Source organism: Bos indicus x Bos taurus, chromosome 29 (genome assembly GCF_003369695.1).
Source record: "Bos indicus x Bos taurus breed Angus x Brahman F1 hybrid chromosome 29, Bos_hybrid_MaternalHap_v2.0, whole genome shotgun sequence".
NCBI lineage: Eukaryota > Metazoa > Chordata > Mammalia > Artiodactyla > Bovidae > Bos > Bos indicus x Bos taurus.
In genome coordinates, this window is record NC_040104.1 from 21489446 (window position 1) to 21516144 (window position 26699).

Sequence of the window (26699 nt, forward strand, 5' to 3'; positions counted from 1 at the left end):
CAAATTAGTCTTGGCATAGAGAGGGTTACTAATTCCATGTATGTGTGTCTGTGAGTGCTCAGTTGCTCAGTTGTGCCCGACTCTTTGTGAACCCAGACAGGCTTCTCTGTCCATGGGATTTCCCAGGTGAGAATACTGGAGTGGGTTGCCATTTCCTTCTCCAGGGGAGGTTCCCGGCCCAGGGATTGAACCCGTGTCTCCTGTGTTCCTTGCACTGGCAGGCAGATTCTTTACCACTGTGTCACCTGGGAAGATAATACCATGTATACCAAATAATGAATACAAATATATCTTCTTTGTATGTGAAGATGATGCCAGTAACAGTGCCAACTGCTGGCTGTCAATCAAGAACAAAGTAAAACCACAGAGCCTGACACCTGAAGAGATGTCTGACATTTCCCAAGATGGCACACACGTTCACAAGCTAAGAAGCACAGAAAAGAATGCTTGGCCTTCCAATTTTAAGTGATGAAAAGAAACTGTTAACCCTGGAAGCTCAGTGGTGTGTTCAGAAGGTTCCCAGAAAGGCTTTCCCAAGAGCAGCTAGGTCAGCACCACTTACCATAACTTCAGTATTCCTGAGCACATTCTGATAACCAGCTGGGTGAAGGACAATGCCACTCGGGTTGGTGTAGACCCCATGGATGTGGAGGACGCTCAGCTTCCGCTTCTCCTGAGCCCACTCAAGGACCTGCACAACATAAACACAGCTTAGCCAGGTGGGCAGGGCTGAGCACCTGCTTCAAGGTCCCAGTGGGCAAGACAGTCTTTTGAGGACCAGGCTTCTGACACACTCTCCAGCTTCATAATATCACAGGGCAAGAATGTGGCCACTCGATGTGGCCTTTGTACTGCAGGCATGACTGTTAGGAATGATGGCAAGTCTGGTAATTTCTCTTGCAAAGAAATAATCAAAAATCAGAATATGTCATCATCTGCAAAAACCACATGGGCTCTTTCCACTGGTGATACACAAGACAGCCACAGATGGCCCTTTCAGTATGGATCCCCAAGACGTCAAGCCTTGTAGCGACTCCCTGGTCTAGTCCCCTTTCACATTTACTCCAGGCTTGGCCACATGGCTGGCTTTAGAAAACGGGGCATAAGCAAACAGGAGAAGAAACTTGGAAAACGTTGGCACAATGTGCCTTCTTTCTCTTTTGCTGCTTTTGGAACCCAGCTACCATGTGAAGAAGTCTGACGGCCCAGCCAACAGCCCGCACAACAGACACACAAGCAAGGTTATCTCACACCACCCAGTCTGGCCACCAGAGGACCACAGTCATGTGGGCAGCCTGCAAAACCAGCAGAATGGCCCAGCGGAGCCCATTAGCCCAGCTCAGGTGGCAACTTCACATTATCATGGGCAAATAAAGTGTTGTTTTAAACCACCAAGTTTTCAGGGTGATTTCTTGTGCAGCAATTGGTAAGTAGTAGAAGAATCACTTCAGTCACCTGTGAGCTACCTAAGAGGCCACCAAGGAAGAATGACCACTTAGCCGCCAATGGTAAGGACCAACCGGGTCCCGTGGTTTCCATTTTCCCAAGGACTTGAGACAGTATAAATTTGTTTTTATAACACTCTAGAGAAATAAGGTATGATTAGAGAAAAAAGAGGCACAGAGATTTAGAATCGTAAGTATTACTTGGCTCTATTCTGACTACCAGTCAGTGGCTTTAACCCTTTAACTTCAATACTGCCCCTAATGTGGACTAACTACAAAAGCAAATCTTGAGACTCCGGGATGAAAATGAGAAGGAAACTTTCAAGTCTGCTAGGTATCCTTAACTTTATTTTTCGGCTGCACCTCGCAGCATGTGGGATCTTAATCCCCTTACCAGGGATTGAATCTGCGCTCTCTGGGATGAAAGCATGGGTTCTTAACCACTGGGCCGCCAGGGAAGTCCAGGAAATCCTTAACTTAAGAAAGACCCTTATGCGTCTGATGCTGGTCATGATCTTCAGAGATTACATCAGAAACAGGATGGAAGTTGTTTCCTGCCATTCATTTTTAAATTTAATTCAATCGTTTATTTATTCACAAAATATTTACTGACCACCTACTAGTATGTGCCAAGTACTTTCTTAGGCATCAGAGTAAGAAGGGCTGACATGGTCCCTGTTCAAATAGAGGTGCTTTCCTCTAGGGCAGACAACAACCCAAGATGAAAATGGAAAGTTACGAAACGTACTCCATTGAAAAACTGAATCCAAAAATAAGGGTGGGTCCCTTTTAAATTAGGGTGGTCAGAGAAGACCTCTCGGAGGAAGTGATTCACAAGTGGGGTCTTACAGGTGAAGAAGGAGCAGGCCGTACAAAGCATGGGGGCAGCAGGAGGAAAACACTCCAGCCAGACAAAACCAGTCTTCACAGCACCATTTCTCTAAATTGGATTTCCTTTTACAACCTGACTTCAAGGCCAGCAAAACCACAAGACTGGTATCACAGCCCCTGCTCTGGCCAGGGCAGTGCTATGACAATGAGTGCCCGTGGGGGAAATCATTGGTTTGTCCCAACTCTACTTAGATGGGCTCTAAGTGGAACACAAAGGCAGGTTCCCAGGAAAACAAAGTATACAAGTAAAATTACAAAAACTGCAGGGCAGGACAAATGAGACCCAGTGAAGATCTATAATCCTTTTTTTTTCTCTCTCCCCTTTGATCATTAAATCTCTGACATCTTTTTATGGCAATGGAAACATTCTCCCTTTCATGGCTTCAGTGCATTTCATCACTCAATTTAATGGTGTCACCTATAGACTCTCCTATTGGCGCTAGATTTCCAACTGCAAGCCCTGGCGACCGCCGTAATACAAGCCTTCTCTTCGTTGGATGACAGCGGTGGACATCTCTAATTTCATTACTATGAGAGATGACTTAGGCATAGTATGGGCTACATTTAATGTCTGCTGAGGTGTCCTTTAAATATTAACCTCATCCAGCTGTCACTTGGCCGGAAACTTGATTGTCAGACATCAGAAAGTAGTTTTTGTACATTTCTAACAGATGCTATGAAGAATCTGTCCTAACAGAGAAACTAAATCAATACCACACCCACCTGATATTATCAAATGTTAACAATTTAGATCTTACAGTTCAACTGGCTTCCTATCATCCTGCTTTAAAATTGGGTGAAACTGTCCAAATTCACAGAACTGAACACTTTTAAGATCTGTGCTTTTTACTGTACACTGATTTAATCTGAAAAAGCAACAATCCAACTAGGGATAAGAGTCTCCCTCTCTACCTTTCCATGAATAGAGTGCTATACAACATCCCAACTAGAAAACAGTTATTTCTGATGAGGATTCAATCTGCTGGCCAGAAGAAGGGACAAGCTAACCCTTTCCTGTTTACCTTCTTCTCATCAGTAAGGTCAAGGGATTCCAGCTGTTTGCCCTGATCTGCTGCATACAGTTCCAGGAGATTGTCAAAGTTTGTAGTTAATACCAGGGCTCCGTTTTCCATCAGGTGGAGAACTGACTGAAGTAGCTGCTTTCCAGAATCTTCCATCTTTGACTCCAAGTCATCAAATACTTCGTATAAACAGTCCTTGAAAAATGTGGATCGGACATTACTAGTACGCTGGGGAGGGATATAAAAGGGAGAAGTTAGGCATTTGGTAGGTCATTTGTTTTGCACTCACAGGTAAAATACTTGTCTCCCTTACAGGGTGGACAAGGTAGGTGCCAAGTCCCAACACAACACTCAGTCCGTATCAAGTGACCCAGGCTATTACATCATATGCAAAGCAGCATACACTCTGTAAATAGGCATATTTATGAATGAAGACGGTGGGCACGGCTAGGAGAGGTGACTATTAACAGGAAAAGCTGAGGTAGAAAACAGAGCACCAACCACCCTTTAAACAGGCCCCAGGTCAGAAGACAACACTTTCTGTTAAACTTCCTTTTCCGGGGAATAACCACCAGACAGCTCTCAAGGTGCTCTAACATGTCTTTTTCTAATCCCAGGTGCTTTTTACAGATGCTGATGGATAAAGAACAAGTGGTTTAGCTTCTCCGTGCCTGTTTTTCCCTAGTATAATCCAGCAACTTGTTTACAAGTCTTCCAGGAAGAATACTTATTATATGATAAAAGGTTTCCAAAAACCTGCATTTTGCAACTGGTAAAAATACCAAACACTAATCAGTTCTAAACAGACTCCCTATTCCTTAACATATGGTTCATTTAAATAACTGCTTTCCCAGCTTTGTTGTGAATACATGTAAAATCTCTGAGGACTAGTGAGGAAACAGAATATCAATCTCAAGTGAGAAGTTGGCTTTCTAGTTTAATAAAGACCAAGCAGTCCCTGGGACCAAAGGAATCTGAAACAGGGAAGCAGCTATGTAATGTGCTATAATAAATATCTGATCCGTATCTTATTCCTGCCACACCATCCCTTAGACAATATCTAAGCAGAGAATCATTTCTTAAAGGTCCCATTAATCCCCGTTCAAACTCCAAGTAACTGCAGCTAGCTGCTAAATAGAAGACAGCAATAATCTTTCTATTAATCCTCAAAGCAGCCCCCTTACCTTCCTGGTTTCACCTGTATACCACCCTAATAGCACTGTGCTCCAATAAAGATCTGGTTCCACGGAACCAGGTAAACAGATTCATAAAACATACTTCAATTTGCCAAATGTACCTCCTGTTTTTCAAAGTGTTTTATAAAAATTACCCATTTTTTCATTGTATCTGCCAAATAAAGGGTAAATTACTTTCACAGGAGAAACGTGAGAGCACAGAAGTGCAGCCTGCCTCTGCAGGTGCTGACGCAGCCAGGAGTCATCCGGTCCTGCTGGTCGCTGTTCTGTGCTGCAGCTACCCTGGCCCCGTTGTCAGTGGCTCAGCCTCCTTTCCAGGGCTAACTGGATGGCAGAGCCCACAATTTATGTGGCTAAGGACGTGCGTCACATCTGTCAACTTTTGCTCATTCTCTTTACGTGTCACGTTTTTTAACTTTTGCTCATTCACTTATATCATGGCATAAATTATTACATCACATATCAGCAGCCCATGAACAACCAACTGGGGACTCTAATACTTAATCAGAATTAATGACCTGATCAGAAATAAACTCTAGTTACTGAATTTTACTACGTATAAGGGAAAGTGAAAGCATTAGTCGCTCAGTCATGTCTGACTCTTCGACCCCACGGTCTGTAGCCTGATAGGCTCCTCTGTCCATGGAATTCTCCAGGCAAGAATACTGGAGCGGGTAGCCATTCCCTTCTCCAGGGGGTCGAACGTGGATCTCTTGCATTGCAGGCAGATTCTTTACCATCTGAACCACCAGGAAGGCCCCAAGGCAACTACTAATGAATGTCATGCACTTTTCTCAATTTGTTATCAAAAATACAATGCCCCTTTAATGTCTACCAAAATTACAATCCATTTGTCCTACAATCTTGCAATCTCATTTCTGGGAATATATCCCACAGATGTAATTACAAACAAATAAAATGACTTATGCAACATTGTCACTGCTCTGTTATCTGTGACAGTAATAGACTGGAAACAAGCCAAGTATCCGCATACAGGCAACTGGTATGGAAAGACCAGGATATACTGTCAGGCAGAACAAGTGCAGATCAGCATGTCTAGAGTGCTACCTGCTGACATGCGGGTGGAAGCAGTGAGGGAAGAATAAATAGAATCCTATTCGCCTGTTTTCACAGAAAGAAACACTGGAACGATGCTCAAGACAGTGGTGACCCATAGAAGGCAAATCTGGGGAAAGGAGGTGGACAAAGCTGTGGATGCGAGTGAGATGCCATAATGGCTGTTACATCTTTTTCGTCATTTTGATTTCTGCAAAGTGTGAAAACAGTACCCATTCAGAAAACCAAATTATGTTTAAAATTAAACAATACAGTGACTTTAAGAACTGCCTTGCTGTCTCTTATACCTTTATTTTGTACTCTGATGCATACACACACACACACACACACAGTTAAACAAGGTAATCCAGCACCAATTTAATCATTATACACACAAACAGAAACACCTGGGTATACAATCAGGTAAACATGGGCTTATACTTCCTTGCTTCTCAGAAAAGAAATGCAAAAGGTTAAAGCCTGGAAAGAAAATTCATGAGTCACGTATTTTAGCTGACTATCTTTGGGTCCTACTTCTTTTGGTTATTATATTTTGCATCTCAACACAGAGAGGAAGGAAATCAGCTACTGGAGCAGCATCAATTCCCTCAGACTTGGAGTGAATTGCTTCTCTCTTCAAACAGGTGACCCTAGAACTCAATTTCCCAACAGTGGCCTCTCTAAGTAAAGACAAAGGAATGAAAACAAATAAGGAGGTTCCATGGTCAAAAGGAGATGCTGAGCTCCCACACACATTTATGGACATTTTCTCACTCATTTGAAACAGTGGACTGCGTCCAAGGTTGCTTCATTTCCTCCCACCCTGCAACTCTCGTCCTTCCGATCCCAGACATAGTAAAAAAACAACACAAAAAGGTTATTAACATTTACCGTGCCTTATACTACGTACCAGACACTTCACATACAGAAAATGCTCTCACTTATTTTTCAAGTGGGATAAGTAACATCATTCCAGTTTTACAGGAGCAAAAATAGATTCTGAGACGTTAAACGATGTGCCCAGGGTCCCAGTGCCTTTAAATGACAGTCTTTCTGCTCCTGAAATCCAAGGTCTTTGCAATGTCATTTCCCTACTGTAAGAAACTGGCTCAGTGGATGGGCCTTTTTGCCGTGTCATATTACTATTGTTTGTTAAGATTCTTAAAAAAACAAACAAAACTCCAAAATCCAAAAAAGGACATTTTCAAAGACACACAAAAGTTAAAAAAAAAAAAAAGAGAGAGAGAATGTATAATACACCTCCCCCGTAACCATCATCCGATTTCAACAATCATCACCAATGGCCAATCCTGCTCAACCTAAACTCCCCTCACCACAGCCCTAGCCCCCTTCACTGAAATTTTTCTGAGCATCATATCATCCAGATACTTCAACAGTTTCCTAAAAGATAAAGACTCCTGCTGACATATAAAAACGTCTGCAATACCACTATCACAACTTAAAAAATGCAATACCAATTCCTTAGTAGCAAGTACTCAGTGTTCATATTTCCCCAAATGCGTGTGTGTGTGTTTCTTACATATCTCCTATTGGATTGGTTTTCAAGATGCAGCCCGTGGATATTGTGGATCCCTAAGATTCCTTAAGAGGTCTGCAAAGTCAAAATTATTTTCATAACAATATGAAAGCAATACTTGCCTTTTAAAATTATGTTGATATTTGCACTGATGGTACAAAAGCAATGGGCTTCCCTTGCGGCTCAACTGGTAAAGAATCCACCTGGAACGCAGGAGATTTGGGTTTGATCCCTGGGCTGGGAAGATCCCCTGGATAAGGGAAATAGCCACTCCAGTATTCTGGCCTGGAGAATTCCATGGACTGTATAGTCCATGGGGTCGCAAAGAGTCAGACACGACTGAGTGACTTTCACTTTCACAAAAGCAATGAAAGGAAGAACTGCTGGTGTCTTGGTGTGACTCGGGACTCAGCGAACCCAGCTTGCCAGTCATCACAGTGTTCTTCACCACCAAAGACTACAGTAGAGAAGAATGCCAGTTTCACTTGAGAACGCCCTTAATAAAGCAGTGAACATTATCAGTTGTATTAAACGCGGACCCTTGAGTACACGTCCTCCTAATACTCCGTGTAAAGAACAGGAAGTACACAAGAAGCACTTCTGCAGACTGGAGTCTGATGTGGGTCTTGAGGCAAAACATCGGTGACTATTTTGAGTTTTAAGCTGAACTAGGTGAACTAGATTTTGTCATCAAATCTCATTTTTACTTAAAAGAATGACTGGCAGACAAATCATGATTATTCAGATTTGAGTATTCTGACCATTTTTGCAAAAATAAATGAAGTGAGCCTGTCATTTCGAGGAGAAACAACCCAATGATTGCTGCCATTGCTGCCAAAGATAAAAGCTGAGCTTTCCAGCAAGAATCAGGTTTCTAGAAAATGTTTACCTGCCACCATGAGCATGACAGCTTCCAAATACCTTTGTGATACGACTGGCAGTGATTTTAAAGGATGCATTTTTTTTTTGTATGTTATAATGAAATGGGTCAAATTCTAGAATAAGAAGATTCTTCTAAATGCAAGATGGATCATGGAGCTTAACACATCAGAGTAAGGGAAGTTCAGATTCTATATCGCCACTGACATGGCTATAATCTGACTTTCAGATTCCTTATGGCTATTAATCTCCAGGAAGCCATCACTTACAAAATTTTGGTGTAGTATCAACAATGAATATCTACAGTTATCCAAAAAGAGTATTAAAATACTTTCCTCTTTTCCAAGTGTGTACCTGAGACCTCACTTTTTTCGCACAGTTACACCAAAACCCCACAAACACACGGAACTGACTCCATTAAGCAGATGTGAGGGTCTGTTTTCTATTAGGCCAAACACTGAAGAGATTTGCAAAATGTGAAACAATACCACTCTTCTCACTGATTTATTATTCTTTTTCACTAATTTATTTTTGTTTTGAAAAATATAGTTGTGTTTCATAAACATATTATTTATGTTAGCATATAATAGGTTTATTATTATTTTTAAGAGAATTTACTATTTTTTCAATTTCTCAGTTTTAATTTCTAATAGTGAATAGAGACATATATATTATAATTTATATATAATATAAAAGAGAGATAACCCAGAGAAACAAAAGCTGTTTGAGATTCTCAGTAACTTTTAGGAGTATAACAGGGTCTTGAGACCCAAAAGTTTGACAATTGCTGTTTTGTTGGAACTGACAATTACACTTTGAGGTGAGTAATAAATCTCCATCCAGAGATAATCAGTGAGTCCAGCTTCTTACTTGGTTAGTATATACTGACACTGACTTTAAGTTCTCTCATTACTTTCAACGGTAACCAACCCAACTAACAAGGTCATGCTTCCTACTCTCCGGAGACCATTCCAACAGACAAGTGGCATGGCAGACAAGTCCATGCCTCCGAGTCTTCCTGGACTAATACGTAATACAGCATTCTTTGTCCTCATGAGCTCTTTCTTTTCCCCCTAGAAAGACAACACTTTTATTGTTACCTATTTAATTTTTATTGGGAGCACAGTTGCTTTACTATGTTGTGTTAGTTTCCACTGTATAGTAAAGCCAAGCAGTTATATGTACACACATATCCCCTCTTTTGGGGGGATTTCCTTCCCATTTAGGGATTTCCAGGTGGCTCAGACAGTCAAGAATCTGCCTGCGATGCAAGAGACCCAGGTTCCATCTCTGGGTTGGGACAATCCTCTGGAGAAGGAAATGGCAATCCACTCCAGTACTCTTGCCTGGAGAATCCCATGGACAGAGGAGCCTGGCAGGCCACAGTCTGTGGGGTCGCAAAGAGTGGGGCATGACTGAGCGACTAACCGTTCACTTCACTTAGGTCACCACAGAGCACTGAGTAGGGTTCTCTCAGCTACACAGTAGGTTCTCACTGACAACATTTTTACTGACTGGCTGACATACTTCTTTAATACTTTTCCCTTATATTTTGGGGCTATACAATTTTTCATTACTGTTTTATACAAGTTTGTATTTTTTTGAGCATTAAAAAATTATGTATGCTTTCTTCTCTCTCAAGTGTACTTGTCAGGTATTAACACAGTCACTCTCACTTTCATTGACTAGTGTTCAAATCATAATTTTCTCATCCTTTTACCTTTAACATCTCTATGGAGATACAGTTCACATAACATACAATTTACTTATTTGAAGTGCACAGCTGAGTGGTTATCTGCAGATCCACAAATATGTGCAACTGTCACCACAGTCTTTTTTTATTTTTTTTGGCCATATATCATGGGGCTTGTGGGATTTTCAGTTCCCCAATCAGGGACTGAACCCAGCTGCAGCAGTGAAAGCCCAAAATCCTAATCACCAGGCCACCAGGAAACTCCCTACCACAGTCAATTTTAGAAAATCTTCACCGTCTCAAGAAGAAAGCCTGTACCCTGGAACTCTCGCCTCCTGCCCACCAACTCCTGCTACTGCTAAACCACCAGTCCTAAACCACTACTAAGCTGCTTTCTGCTCCTACAGATTTCCCTAGTCTGGACACTTGATATGATTGGAATCTTCTAATACGTGGTCTTCTGTGACTGCCTTCCACTCAGCATAATATTTTAAAGGTTCATTCACATGGCACCATGTATCGGTAATTTGATTCCTTTTTACTAGCAAGTAAGATTCCACTGCGTGAGTGTCACCTTTTGTTCATTCGACAGCTGATGGACAGCTGCACTGTCTTCACCTTTTGTCCATAATGACCAATGCTATAACATTTGTTTATAAGTTTTTTGTATGGGCAGATGCTTTCATCTCTCTTGGGTGTGTAGATATGTGTGTGTATGCAAATGCAACCACTGGCTCACACGACAACTCTGTATTTATTTGAGAAATGGCCAGTTTCCCACTTTGTCTGTACAGTTTCACAATCCCAGCAATGAGGGTTCCAATTTCTCCACAGCCTTGCCAACACTTACTATCCGACTCTGATTCCAGCTATCCCAGGCATGAAGAGGTATCTGACACGGTCTTTTTTTGGCTGCACTGGGTCTCCACTGAGGCGCACGGGGGCTTCTCTAGTTGGGGTGCAAGGGCTTAGCCGCCCCAAGGCACGTGGGATTTTAGTACCCTGACCAGGGATTGAACCCACGTCTCCTGCATTGGAAGGTGGATTCTTAACCACCGGACCATATCACGGAAGCCCCTGACATGGTTTTTGATCTGTGTTTTTCCAATGACTAATGATGTCAAGCATCTTTTCATGTACTTATTGGCTATTTGTATATCTTCCTTGAAGAAATGTCTATTCAAATCCTCTGCCATTTAAAAACTGATTTTAAATGCCAGAGAGGATGTGGAAAAAGGGAGCCTTCCTACACTATTGGTAGAAATTTAAATTGGTACAGCCACTATGGAAAACAGTATGGAGGTTCCTTAAATAGAGTTACCATGTGATCCAGCAATCCTACTCCTGGGTATGTATCTGGAGAAAACTCTAATTCAAAAAATTAGACACACCTCTACATTCACAGTGGCACAATTTACAAGAGCCAAGACATGGAAGTCAACCTAAATGTCCACTGACAGATGAATGGGTAAAGAAGATACAGTACATACATACAATGGAATACTATCCAGCCATAACAAAGAATGAAATAATGTCATTTGCAGCAACATCCATGTAGAAATTATCATACTAAGTAAGTCAGACTTACTTAGACAAATATCATACGATAAAGACAAATATCATATAGGAGAAAGACAAATATCATATGATAACACAGATGCAATCTAAAAAATTATACAAATGAATTTATTTATAAAACATAAACAGACTCACAGACATAGAAAACAAACTTACTGTTATGGGAGTTTGGCATTACCAGGTCCAAGTTACTACACATAAGACAGATAAACAAGGCCCTACTGCACAGTAGAGGGAACTATATTCAATATTCTTAAAATAAACTATAATGGAAAAAAATATGAAAAAGAATATATGTACAACTGAATCATTTTGTTATACACCAGAAACTGTATAGAACACTGTAAATAAACTGTATTTAAAACAATTTTTTAAAAAAACTGGATTATTTGCATTGTTAAGTTCTCTATATATTCTGATACCACACTGTCACCAGACACATGAATTGTTTACATCGTCTCCCATTCTGGGGGCTGTCTTCTCACTTTCCGGATAATGTTTGGTAAGCCTAATAGCTTTCATAACTTTGACAAAGTGCAGTTTAACCTAATTTTTCTTTTGTTTTTTAGGCTTTTAGTGTCACAATTAAAAAACTACTGCCAGATCCAAGGTCATGAAGCTTTAAAATTATGCTTTCTTCTAAAAGTTTTGTATCTTTTAGCTCTTAACATTTAGGTCTTTAATCCACTGAGTTAATTTTTGTATATGGTATGAGGTAGAGGTATCAGGAACTCTTAAAAGTCTATTAATTTTTATACTGTTCTAGGTTAGTAACATTTTATCCCAATTAAGGACAATGAAATGAATAGAGGAAGTAACAGGCCCTAAGTTTATGAATGAGTCAGGAACTAGGAAGGAATTACTTTTAAACGCCTTTCAGGCTAACACCTGATGACACCTCTTTTCTACAGGCCCTCGGGCGTAGGGGCAAAAAGCAATGGCAATGACTGACTTTTAACGGAGTTAAGAGTTATATTTTTTTCAAAGGTGCACTTAATCTACTAAGCTTTAAAACATGCTTTGGCTACTCTATTATATCCAAATATATCTTAACTGAATCCTAATTCTTAAACATTTTTAAAACAAAGCAAGACAAGAAGGCCCTTATATCATTCAGGAACTGATTTCCAGCTCAATTTGACAAAACATGACTCTCTCTCTCTCTCTCTCTCTCTATGAATGAATGAATGAATGAATGACTGCCTTTAAAAGAAACATTAAAAACTGGCATGGCTTCATCCACAAAATAAGAACTAACTTGAATCTTTCTGAGGTTCTCTAAAAGACATGGATGCTAGGGAACACAGCTTTTATAGTAGTGAGCATACTACTACTATAGAAAAAGTAAATTTAAAACAGCAATAATGGGACAGTGGCCTCACTTTGTATATATAAAGGCTTCAACAACAACATTATCATCATTGCCACTCCCATCCCCACACTGATATGGGGTTAAGGTAACTACCCTAATCAGGTCCATGGACAGACATTTTGGAGAAGAGCTAAATGTTACACAAATCTACAAACCAGAAACGAACATCCTGATTGCATTTAGCACGCGTGTCCTGTTTTAGGGAAGATCAAATACCAAGCATACAGAGTACTCACGGGAGATAGTTTCTGGATGAGGTCATGGGCAACATGGACGAGGTTCTTGTCTTCATGGAGACACTTCTGAAATTTTTTGCTCTCCTCATCTTCTAGAAGATCAAAATCTATGGCCGCATCCAGTAAGGCCTGAATCAGCCCCTTCCAGGATTTCAGGGCTGGGACCTGGGGCGCAACCGCAGCACTGATGCCTGTTCCAATCACCAGCACGAGCTCCCGAGGCTTCTTAGTTTTCAGGCTTGGGAGTAGCTTCCTGAAAGGGTCAAACAAATAAGATGCCTGGGAACACCCTGCAGACACGAGGCACAGAGCAAAGCTATATTAAGCCACCGTTTCAGCTCCACTCTTGCAGCCGCAAAGGTGACAAGCACGGGTCTAACGCCTTTACAAAGCAGACTGAGCAAAAAGACCAGAGTACATGCCAGCGTTTGCTGAAAACCAGAGTAAAAATCCTACTGTGGGAATCCTAAAGAGCCTGATGAGACCAATCTTCTCTTTCGTAATCCTCACAACCTAAGAAAACCCACTAACATTAGGAAAAGGTCTGATTATCACAGCTCAGCAGAGTTCTGATAACTAAACTATATTTTAAATCAACATACATTTCAAAAAGGCATGTTTGATTTGGACTCGAGAGAGAAAAGAACCCTCTCCAACATGAAATTCCTACCATTGAGAAATGTAAAACAGGAGACAAAAGAAAAGCCAATACAAACCTAAGCCCCAAATTTGAGAACGTTAAGATGAAAATGGGCATGACTAAAGTGAAGCATGAGACAGTCAAATATGGGAACAAATTTGCCTTTGGTTTTGTTCTAGACAACCTCAGGCAAAAAATGAAATAGTAGCAAACAGAATTCTGAAAACACAAGAGCCTTACAGACCTAAATAAAGAAATAACTATTCAACGGACGTGACGCAAGGTGGAAAACATTCCTTTCTTCCCGTGATAAGCACTGCGTTCAATCCTGACTTCTGTGTGAGACAGCAAGGGTGCGAGTTTTTGTGTTTTGTTTCTCCACGCCCCTTCATCCTGAAACTGTATTATTAATAAAACCTGTTTGAAATATGTTTATGCACTTTAGTTTTTGCTGATGGCATGTGTTTTCTTAAGAAATTACCCTTCTCAGCCTTTTGTCCAAATAATGAAATGAACAGAAAAAGGATCTGTATGCTGGCATTAACGCAAGAAAGGAGCAGGGCTTTTAGCCTTGAGAAACCTGGTTTTGGAACCTGGTTTTCTACCTCTAGAACTGCCTTCCCTACTCCCAACTTGATGAAAAACTTATCCAGCACCACACACAGTGGAGTCCTTGACTGCAAAAGCTTTGTCTGTTGGGGAAGACGGATAATGCAGGCTAGAAGCAAACAATGAAAAGTGCGCTTCGGTTCAAGGGGATCAAGGAAGTGAAGCAGACACAAACATATACTTAAGAAAATTTCTAGAAGGATTTACAAGAACTGTACAGAGTAGTTAACTCTGGGGATTGGGGAGAACAGGACTTTTGCTTTGAACTTGAATGTGCTGTACTATTTGAATTCTTTACCTCAGACATTACAGATTTGAGGTATGATTTTTCCATATTTAAGATTTCCGGTTACAAAGGGAAAATGTAACAGTTGTTTCATTTTCAGCTCTTCCTAAAACACTAAATAACAGTAATTTTAAAAGAAGGCATACGTTCATAAACAGTCAAATAGGAGAAGATAACGGAAATAGGAAAAGTAGACAAACTAGGTCAACAGAGCTTAGGAGCTGCCAAGAACCGAGCCCCTGGGTAGAAGCTTGGGCATTAGAAGCTTGGGGATGTTCGGGTAGAACATAAGAAGGCAGAGGGTCAATTCACTGCAAGGCTGTGTCAGATGCGGTCAGAACACTAGGAAGGGACGCCTATCTTCTAGGGAGGTTTGACCAGAGGCTTCTGCATCTGAGAACATACAGCCCAGCTTGGCGAGGTGCCTGTGTAAATTCTGTACAAGAAATATGAGACTTTCCCTTGCCCTCCCCTCCTAAAAGAAGACTCCCAGGCGTGGGCAGTCAACCTCAGACCTGTACCTCAACCCCACTGGGTCAGGAGACAGGAGGAGTCCCCTTTGGGGAAAAATGATCCACATGAGAGAAAAGACCCACAGAGGCCTGCCAGTGACCAAGCCCCTCACCACAGAGTCTCCAATTGGTTTTTTTTTTTTTTCCCAATTGGCTTTTTAGTGTTTTCTCTTAAACAGGAGCAGAAAAATAAGGGTCGCCTTACCTTGAACAAACTCCCAGCATGTGAGTTACATCCAAACAAGCCAGCAGATAGAGAGGAACTTGGGGAAAACAAGGGAAAACACAGGAAAGAGAAGAAAAACTGAAAAGGAAACGGACATTCCCACAAAGGTTTTTTTAAAAAATGGCATCTGTGAAACAGAACAGGATGTTATAAAAAAGAAAAAAAAAAGTGGGCAAACAAAAAGGTTTCTTAGAAATTAAAACTATAACAGAAATAAAAATTCATAAGGTGGGAGATACAACTGAGAAAATCTTTGAGAAAGCAGACTGATGAAAACAAAAGTGACAGAAAACTATAAGAAAATTAGAGCCTTATCCAGAAGGTCCAGCGTCTAAATACCCAGAGTTCTATCAAGACAGAAAACAGAAAAGAACTGCAAAGGAAATTATCAAATAAGTAACACAGGAAAACGTTTCCAATGTGAAATCACCAGCAGTCTGCTTAATAGAGCTACCTGATATCCAGACTCACATGAAGATACAGTGCTGTTAAATTTCAGACTACTGAGGAAAAAAACAACCATCCTTATGAGCGTCTAATGAGAAAAGAAAAAGAGGTCATATGTTACAAAGGACTGGGAATTAGATCAGAGTGGCTATTTTGGCAGGAATACTTAGATGTTAGCAGAGGATGGACAACGATCTCACAACTCTAAGGAAAATGATTTTGTATCTCAAGTTTTCTACTCAGCCAGATCGTCAAATCAATGTGAAGAGTACAGTTAGACATTGTCAAATGTCTCCCCAAACTTTTTCCCTCTGAAGTCTTACTAAAGAAGCTGATGAGACATTTTTCAGCAAAATGAAGGTGTACGCTGAAAAGGACGATCCAGGAAACAGAGGATCCAACGCAGGAGAGATGTGAAAGGAATGCTCAGGGTGACGGGAAAGGAAATGGCAGAGAGCTGCAAGGCGGCAGGCCAGGAACCAACTGCCAGAGGGAAGAGTCCACAGAACCATGCTAAGCTAGCACGTCCCTGGCGTGGGCCAGTGGATTAGGAGGTCTACTCTCTGTCACAGTCTGAGTTTCAATTAACAGGCTCAAAGAAAACAAAGCAAGCCAAAAAAACGGACACTCTTAACAAACAGGAAGAGAAAAACGGACAAGAAAAGTAATCATCACATATTACGCTCAGCTATGAACACTATTTATACAGTCATACGATGTAAATATCAAACCGAAAATTGTGATATAAAACATACGAGGAGGTTGTGGGGAGAGTCTGTAATGTATGTGTGTGTTGTGGGGAGAGGCTTTGAGGGGGGGGTGTGTGTGTGTGTGCGTGTGTGTGTTGTGGGGAGAGGCTTTGGGGTGTGTGTGTGTGGGTGTGGGTGTGGGTGTGGGTGTGTGTGTGTGTTGGGAGCTATGAGGGGAGGATTCATGATAGCAAACCTAATCCTTACTTTCCACAATTTGAAATAGGTAAAACCAAAAACTAAAAAAAAAAAAAAACCAGCAGTAAACACAAGAGTACTAAAAATCTGGAAGCAAACATCAGAAGAAACAGACAAAGCTGAAAGTGATTAGCTCCAAGGAGGGCTGAGGCACTACAGCCCTTGAAGAACTGACTTAAAATCATATACGTTTCTGACCTTGATAAAAATAAAAATTAAATGCAAAATAAAAACAGTCTGACTTTTCCATGAAGGCCAGTGTTTTCTTTTTTTCTTTTTGAAGGCCAGTATTAATTAGTGAAGCCAACTGGGATGTAGGGCAAGTTTATTCTTTTTCATCAGCTACCACCAATGGTGGTTTGCTCTGCTCCTCAGACTTCTTTCACTTGTTTACCTGGGCTTCTTGGTGGGGGGTGCGCCATCACTGAAGAATCCCAAAATCTTGTCTATATCCGAGGCCTGGCTCCCTGTGGAAGCCATCCAGTTTCTAAAATAGATTAAACACCATGGACCACAATTAGATGTGTAAAGTACATTATTCAAAAGAGCACATGCATTAAATAGTTTTAATAAGCTATACATCCTGAAAGCGATTTAGAGGTATAACTGGCTTAACAGAAACTCATTAATCAATGAGTGTCCCAAACTTCTGGGATTAAATTCATCCAAAAGAAAGTGACCTTGAAATTAGGGTTTTGAAGCTCTGTACTGTTAGCTGACATACATAGCTAAACACATGTTCTGAAGGCTCCCCCTCCCTCCCCGACCCTGCTTCAAAAGCAAACAGAGCAGAACCAAACCGTCGCCAACTCATGCCAGTTGGCCACCACTTTGCGGAGCCAAGAAATACCTGCTATTCTACCTTGAGACAGGTCTGGGGAAGACTTACGGGAAAACCCATGGGTGACTGTGCTACACATCCCCATATTATTAATATCCTTTACTATCACCTAAAGAAATCACTGGATCCAGAACAGGATAATCAATACTAATTTGCTGACTGCTGGACATTCCTTGTCTCTGAACAACTGGTTCCTCACGCCGGGGAAGCACGACTCTCAATCTAAGCATATGCTTACTCTCTTTCCTTAACAATGGTTCTATAAACATCTGTAATCTGGACAAAGTACACTCACATAAAAAATTGAGAAAGACGACTTGAGAAAGATCAAAGTAAAATATAGAGGGAAGTTATTTAATGTTTATTAAATCAAGTCCAATGATTAATTCAGCTACTAAATCAGAGTTTTAACAAACTCTGTAATAATGCTTATCACGTGCCAAACACGATTTACAAACATGAACTCATGTTATCCCCATTATCTTATGAAGTACTACTATCGCCCCATTTTAGTGATGGGAAAATTGAGGCACAGGAAGCTCAACATGTGCTTGTTCAGTCACTAAGTTGTGTCTGACTCTCGGTACCTTAATTCAAACCAAGGCGGTCTGCCTCCCAAGTCCACGCTCTTAGCTGCGCTATTATAACCTAAAAACATTGTCCAAGTATTATCTTCTCATCTCCCCCCACCCCATTTTTAATACGCAGTTCAAAACCATCAAAGAAGGGAGCTCCCACATTCTAGAAATCTAAAAACTAAATCCCACGTTCAGATTTAGTTGAAGTAATGGTGATGCCGAAGGCTATGGCAGCCCACTCCAGTACTCTTGCCTGGAAAATCCCATGGATGGAGGAGCCTGGTAGGCTACAGTCAATGGGGTCGCTAAGAGTCAGCCACGACTGAGTGACTTCACTTTCACTCTTCATTTTCATGCACTGGAAAAGGAAATGGCAACCGACTCCAGTGTTCTTGCCTGGAGAATCCCAGGGATGGGGGAGCCTGGTGGGCTGCCGTCTATGGGGTCGCACAGAGTCGGACACGACTGAAGCGACTTGGCAGCAGCAGCAGAGCTGCTACATGACTCGGTGCTCTGCTGATACAGTTAAAGCAGTCAGTTAAATTTAGGAGCTGAAGGAAATCATTTTTTTCTGGTGATAAGCATTACATATTACAAACCTCCCAGCAGTACCAACTAACCAGAACCCCAGATCAGTCCCATCATTTTCCCCTGGAAAATGTACTTGTTTTGCTGGATTCTCTTCTGACAGATGGTCAATTCTTGGTGTTGACACCTGAATACTAAGCTTTTCCATTTTTTTTCTTTATAGAGTCAACTATTCCAAAGGTCCCTTCCATATACATAATTTATGAGAATTAAATATGGCCAACAGCTCTTGACAAGTTGTTACTGGAATGTTCTGGGTCCTTTTACTTAGGAACTAAATGCAAAGTAATTCAATATGCCCATATTATATTTGATCACATACTCATTCTGTCTTCTAACATTTTTTCTTCAGTCTGAAAGATGTCTCATATGATACAATATTACATGTACATCCCAGTGACATCTAAGCATAAGCCATATCTTATTCCTTCTAGAGTGCAATTTCAGAAAAAATAACTCTAGCATTTATCCTAAACAATGTGCAGCTACTGCTAAAGAACTTCTGATTGTGAAAATCTTGCACAGAATTCCTAACATGCATCAACTAGTTCACACATTAATTTCTTTGAGTGATCGCCACTGGAGTTGTCATTTCAGTGGGACTTAGCAGAGGTGGGGAAAAGCTTTTCTGCCATAAGAAAACAAAGGCCGGTGTCTTCATTACTCCAATTACTGCCAAGCTACTGAAAAATCCTTCAAGGCCAACAGAGTTCAACAAAATAAAAGATGCTCATCAAATGCCAAGACAAGTAACCTTATTAACAAAAATTTTAAGGCCTAAATCCTCATATCAGATAGGATACTTTTACTTCAAAATATGTCAGCTTGGCAAGAAATAGGATGCTTATATCTGGTGGATGAAAAAGTGAAAAATTGAGGCCAGTGTTCTAGGAAAAATCCAGTAAGAGATATGGAAAAAGGAAAAAAGAAAAAGAATTGGCTATATGAATGAAATTAAGATTACCTAAGATAGCAGTTATAGATTTGAAAACATGAAAGAATTCCAGAAGTCCCTGCTTTCACAGCATTTTGGTTCTAGAAAGATGGCAAAATATGGCTTCTTTTTCCACAGAGGGATGACAGTGGGGTCTTGCACCTGCTCTCCTCATGCTGATCTGGGGGTCTCCCTCTGCTTCTAGTGTGTGGTCTTCCGCTCTAAGGAACCACTGACATGCACAATGAACTCAGAATAACACACTTTCAGATACAAATGGATGGAATAAATTAAGAGAAAAGTTCTAATCATGACATTTTTGCCTAGATACAAAAGATGTACAAATGACTAGCTAGCGAAGGAGGTCCTTGCTTGGTCTAAAAGATCAGTTATATTTGTAGCAAGCTTTACCCTTTGCTGTTTAAAAGTATCAACAAACAGAACTGTGACTGGAATAGACTGGCTCATTTCTCCAGCATAAACACAGAAAAGGGTTAACTGCTTTCTAAGGGGAAAGATAGTCATCCTCTGATTTGGGAGAAACCAAGCCCCTCTGATTGTGGCTTTTGGACTAATTCCAACACATCTGTTTTTTTAGAAACTATGGGAGAGGAAGGAAGGAAGGAAGAGACAGGCAGTGTAAGGTACTACAAGAGGGCATCCAACAAGCTTGCGGGCAATTAACAGTTCACTGACACAGGTTAAGGCAGTGATGAATTCAGTTCTATCGGAGACTGCAGCCTATCCTATCTGTTTTGTATAGAACCAAGTTGCCATTCTCATCCTTCTCATTCACACACAAAAATGGAACTGATATATAAGAACTGTACGTGGTCAGTCTTATGGACTCTGTGGGAGAGGGAGAGGGTGGGGAGATTTGGGAGAATGGCATTGAAACATGTATAATATCATGTATGAAACGAATCGCCAGTCCAGGTCCGACGCATGATACTGGATGCTTGGGGCTGGAGCACTGGGATGACCCAAAGGGAGGGTATGGGGAGGGAGGAGGGAGGAGGGTTCAGGATGGGGAGCACGGGTATACCTGTGGCGGATTCATTTCGATATTTGGCAAAACTAATACAATATTGTAAAGTTTAAAAATAAAATAAAATTAAAAAAAAAAAGAACTGTACGTGGAATCTATACAGATGGCATAGATGAACCTACTTTCAGGGCAGGAAGAGAGACAGAGATGCAGACACAGAGAGAGGACATGTGGACACGGGAGGTGGCGGGAGATGAAGTGGGAGATTGGAACTGACACACATACCTGACTCGGATTAAAGCAGGGAGCTAGTGGGAGCCCTCTGCATAGCGCAGGGAGCTCAGCTCTGTGCTCTGCGACCACCTAGAGGGGTGGGGGGCGGGTGCCGGGAGGGAGGTGCAGGATGGAGAGGACATATGTACACACAAGGCTGATTCACAGAGTCACAGAGCAGATACTAACACGACGTTGTAAAGCAACATACCCCAATTTTATATACATATATATACATGAACTGTATTTAGCTGTGCCTCGCTGTGATTCCTCTGTGTGCACCAGTCTTCCTCTACCTCTGGTTAACTTACTTTGCTCCTACTTTTATCCCTAAATTGCATGTGACCAACACCCTCTCCCTTCTGTCAGATGAGACCTGTATCACACTCATTTCCTGGAAATTTGCTTTAATACAGTCACTGATAAAATGCCAGATTCATACTACTTATTCTTGGGATTTCACCAGTAAACAATGACCCAGCAATGAAAAATGTGAGAGTGAACTCATAAGATACAGGATTTCTGGGAAGACTTTCGGGATTGAGAGGTATAATCTCAAATTCTAGAAAGCCTTTAAACTCAAATCCCAAAATAAACTACACTGATATTCCGGGCTCAAGAGCTCAGATGTTGTTTTTATCAGTTATTTTCGATTATAAAACCAAAGTAACACAGCATGTAGAGGGAACAAAACTGTTTCAAGAAGGAGTAATGGAACATCCGAATTAAAATCTGATTTGAAGCAGAAGCTGGTGATGGATGCCGATGGTTTTACTGTGCAAAGGATGATAACTGATAGATTCCTTCTGCGTCACTGCTTTCCCTCCTGTGAAGTTTCTGAGAAGATACATGCTGAAAACAATGACACATGATGCTAAACAAGGAGGTTTTAAAAATATGCAATGAAAAAATCTTCCACATCCAAGTAGTATGACCGTGCAAACAAATTTATCACAAATGACCTAGGCAATTCATTAAAAATGAGAGTAAATAAATCTTCAAGGGTAAGACTGGACACTTTAGCCAGTCCTTAAAAACTGACATCGTCCTCCTAATAAGGCAGATGAATTATGAATGACCGTACCCTCAACTGCTTCCTTCTCACGAGAACAAAAGGACAGCGAACAGATGCAGATTCCTTCAAGTCCGGGCGGCCAACAAGCTGTCACCATTATAGAGGATCTCTCTCGGAGTTGGAAATTTGACAAGTCTTAAAGGGAAGACTTTCCTGTCATGACTTAAACACCACTGATTTTGGAAAAAAAAAAAAATTTAAGTTGCATTTTGACATACAGCTTGGCAAATGTTACAATTAAAAACCTCGAGTGTAGCTGGATGGTAATAGTGATTAAGTGAAGTGTCAACACCAGGTTAGACATCTCAGAGGTCCCCATATTGTGGCCATGTAACCCAAACCCAATCTCAAACCAAACCGAGGACAGAATATAAGAAAGATAAACAAAGTAGACCTGTCTTTGCATGGTGTCTTAAACTGATAGAATGCATTAAAAAATTGGGGTCTTATGTTTAAAACTCAATTCTCAAAATATCCAATCAAGAGAGATTTAGGACTAAGCTTGCTCTGAGTGCATTCAATCTTTTTATCCTGTCATTCAACAAATCAAACGTCTACAAAACATTCGCTCTTGAACTTCCCACTCGGGATGGCAGTGCAACTGGAGGCCTAAAGAGGTCGTGGCATTTCCTTTTAAAGAAAAAGAGGGTGAGCAATTACATCTGGGGGTGATGCACAGAGTTCTATTTTTTAAAAGGGGAAAAAAGGCCTTGCCAATTTTTTAAGGCCCCTTCTAACTCTCAGTTATGCTAATCTGGATCGCTTTCCTTTTTTACTGAGAGATGAACATAGAATGTTTTGCTTCAGAAAGTCAAAGACCTGTGCGTCTTAGCATTTTCTTTAGTGATCATACCTCAGCTTCAACCTCATAGGAAACTGAGCCAGAAACAATGAACAGCAATTTTGCAGAAAGGACTCAACTACGAAACAACCATGACAAATGGGGAAAGGAATCAGTAAGAAAAAAGTTTAAGAAACCACAAAAGGATACTCTGAAAAATAAAATTCAGAAACAGGAGAAAACATCAGTCCTGTCTTCCCAGGTAAGCCAGTGGTAAAGAACCCACCTGCCAATACAGGAGACATAAGAACTCAGGTGCAATCCCTGGGTCGGGAAGATTCCCTGGAGGAGGGTATGGCAACCTACTCCAGTATACTCGCCTGGAGAATCCCATGGACAGAGGCCTGGCGGGCCACAGTCCATGAGGTTGCAAAGAGTCGGACACGACTGAGAGACTTAGCACACACACATAGCTGGAACACCTCAAGTATCTCACTGGATAAACTAAGGCTGCTTCTTTACAATTAGTACCATGCATCTGAAACAAAAGTGATACGGAATATACACACCAATATAATACACTTGATACGCGTGTGACTTTGACAATATTCTACTGTATCAGTCATTGATTAGGACTGGAAAGGAGCAGAACCCTGTGCCTAAACCCCTGCCCCCACCTACCCAAGGACAAAAGTGCCTGCCTACTGCTTGTAGAGAAGCTGAAGTCTCCCATGCCTCAATGAGTCACAGGAGCAGGCTCAGGCAGCTTGAGATTAGGACAATAGAGCCATAGATGCGGTGTGGGCTGCACATTCCTGAGGTCTTGTACAAACCAGACTGCAGCTGTGCCGTAAACGGCTCCATCTTGAGCAGTACTGAGTCTATGGCGAACAGCTCCAAGGAATGACCTTAAGAAAATGGGATTAACCCCACTGCTCATCAGCTTGTTCTGCTTGTTAATGTAAATAGGCAACAGTACCGTCACCAACAGACCCACGTGGACATCTTCTGCTCTAAGGATACGGCACTGCATGTCAGCAGAAGTCAGACCTTCACCCATGATCCCACAGAAATAGAAGGATGTTCTCACAGGTGGGGATACGGAAGCAGCTTTTGGCAGGAGAGAGCTCTCTGCAGGAGGCCCCTCTTAGATCAGGCATCCCCATTCTCTACTCATCTCTGGCCCCAGCACACCCTTCAAATCTTCTGACCACAGAACACCTTGCCTAATCCTGATCTCTTGGATCTTTCTGTAGATCAAAGGAGTAGAAATTAAGAATAAGTAACTAACAGATGACTAGATCTCCTCCCAAGCTTCTCCTTCAGCTTTCCCAGGAACACACTGTGAACAGGACAGCATCTGAAGAAAAACCACAGCAATTCCCTGGTTGTTCAGTGGTTAGGATTTGGTGCTTTCACTGCGGCGGCCCAGGTTCAATCCCTAGCCAGGGAACCAAGATCCTTCAAGCTGCAGAGCCGGAGGTGGGGTGGGGTGGGGTGGGGGAGACAAGACTGCACACAGTAGGAGGAGGGTTCTGCATCTCTATCTCAAGGATTAACCGAGATGAGTTCCTTTTTCCCTTTAAAAGCTTTCATGGCCAAGCAGAATCCTGGGAGACAGTTTTTGGAGGGACACTGAGCCTACCATATCTGCATATTGCCAGCATTCTGATTAGCAGTAATTTTCCTTTCCACCAACATCTGTCTCTCAAGTACTGATTTCTGAGCAGCCAGCAGCCGGACCTGGCTGGGGAACAGGCCCTTATACAAGCAGTGTACCTGATTTAGGCTGCCAACTTAAGAAACACAAGGAAAATCTCACTGAGTTAAAGAACAGAAAACATAGATCACCAAATAAAAATGATAAAAGAATCTGGAGCTACTGAGCTTGAAAGAAAGAAGGGAGGCAACCAAATCTGCTCTCAAGTCCCCTCAGACTCGGCCCAATCTTCACCTCCATCACCGCCCCTCTCTGAGACAAGTGCGCCTTTGCCAATCTCTGCTACGAAACAAAGCCTTTGGCTTTTGAAATCTATTCATTGGAAGGGTAAATTTTCACCTTTTACTAAATGCTAGTTCATATGAGCTTGTGATCCAACATCAGTTTCTTATTTGAAGAAAAAGAGATTCTTTTGTTTGCTTAGCTGCCCTATGAAATGAATTTAAGAAACTTTTGTGTTACTTAGGAATTACCTAATTCAAGTTAAGACATGAGTTGGGGTATTTATAGATTACCACCTGCAGAGCATTCACAGGATGAAAACTCTTTCCCTAATTTACTCATTTATTTTGGCATATGAACTTTTTGAATTTGACTGAGAAGCCTGTTCCTAAAAGGCAGAGGAACTCCCTCCCTCCCTCTAGACCTGCAGGTTTCTCCACTCTTCCGCAAACAGGCCTGGAGCACTCTGGCCTGGGGCCTTTCTTTGTGTGGACTGTTCCTTTTCCTGGATCTGCTCACCCCCATCCCCCATCTGTACATGTTTCCAATCCTTTGCTCCACTCAGACCTTCTCAATGATGCTACCCTGATCACTGTATTTAAAGCTGCAGCCTCCTCACTCCCTGCACCAGCTGCTCTACAATTTCATAGCATGTACTACCCCCAGCACACTAATTATATTTATTAGTAGTATAATAAAGATACTAATTATGCTTATTAATTGCCATCCACCTCCTCCCACTGGAATACAAACCCCTCAAAGGGCAGGGATCTCAGTTTAGTTCACAAGCATCCTCAGATCCCAGACCAGTGCCTGGCACAGGGCGGGTGAGCAAATACTTCCTGAATGAACTAACTGAAATGTAAGATGTTGCTCATGATCACAATTACAAGAAAGAAATTTATTGTGCAACAGACAAAGCATTTCCAATTAAAAGAAACATCCTATTACTGCTTTTAAGGCAGTCAGGACCATAAAAGGCTGACTTCTTTTTAAAATGGAACAAGTGGGAAAAGACAAATTCCTGTGGAAATTGTGTGCACGGTAAATCAACATTCAGACTATATCGCTTTTCAGATACACTAACAGAACAGGGGTTGAAGGGAATCTGATTCCAGCAGGCAAAAGGATTTCAGACCTCAAGTTTTAAGAACGCTCTCCAACACTAACTGAACATTTTTAGATATATATCATCTTATTTTTATAACTCAAGTTTCTGATATCTAAGATGTAAACTGATTATTTATTTGGCTGTGCTGAGTCTTAGCTGTGGCATGTGAGATCTAGTTCCCTGACCAGGGGTTGAACCCAGGTCCCCTGCATTGAGCTTGCAGAATCGTAACCACTGGACCACCAGTGAAGTGCCTAAACTGATTTTTAAGGGTGGATTCTTAATGCAAGAACTCTTTCTGGTAAACAACTCAAAGAAGTCAGTATTTAGGGCTAAAAATATCTGTTTCTTTGTGAACTTCCCCAGTGGACCAGTGGTTGGGAGTCCACCTTGCAATGCAGGGGGTGCAGGGTGGATCCCTAGTTGGGGAGTTGAACCCACATGTCGCAACTAAGACCCCACGTGCCGCAACTGAGACCTGACACAGCCACATAAATAATAAAAGAAAATACTAAAAAAAAAATCACTTACTTTTATTTACTATATTAAATCTAAATTATTTTACAAATAGAGAAGAAAGGCTTTTGTAGCAGCAGAACGGATTTCAAAATACAAACTGGATTAAGTCATGGCTCAGAAATCACTCAATGGCTTCTCTGTATTTAATATGAAACACCTCATCCTGCCGGAAAGACCTGGCCTGGCCTGGCCTCTGCAGTCTTCTCGACAACCTCCCTTCCAGCCCCCTGCCCTATCCACACGGGACACATCAGCCACGCCCCCAGCTCACACAGTCTCCCCTTAGAAGGGCAGGTGCTCTTTGTCCTCGGCCCCCCGCCGTCCCATCGCTGAAGCCTCCCCTTCCCACGGAGGCCTCGTTTACATGTCAGCACCTTATTCACCTTTCAAAACACCTGCCCTCAGCTCAGTTTCTGTCATACAGTAAGTGTTTACACAGTGGAGTAAATATTTAAATATTTGCTGAATGAATGAGTGTGTACGCACCAGGAATTAAT

General features: G+C 41.5%; 1 protein-coding gene across 2 annotated transcripts in view; it reads right to left on the reverse strand.

Moving 5' to 3' along the window:
- Positions 1 to 26699, reverse strand: part of FAM118B (family with sequence similarity 118 member B) — a 48881-nt gene that overhangs the window by 7493 nt on the left and 14689 nt on the right. For both annotated transcript variants that reach the window (XM_027531789.1, XM_027531788.1), the window contains exons 2-5: positions 16967 to 17059; positions 12906 to 13158; positions 3359 to 3586; positions 563 to 691 (exon numbers count right to left, since the gene is read on the reverse strand). In XM_027531789.1, the coding sequence (XP_027387590.1) occupies positions 563 to 691; positions 3359 to 3586; positions 12906 to 13158; positions 16967 to 17052 (696 nt within the window). In that variant the 5' untranslated portion in view covers positions 17053 to 17059. The remainder of the gene's footprint in view (positions 1 to 562; positions 692 to 3358; positions 3587 to 12905; positions 13159 to 16966; positions 17060 to 26699) is intronic.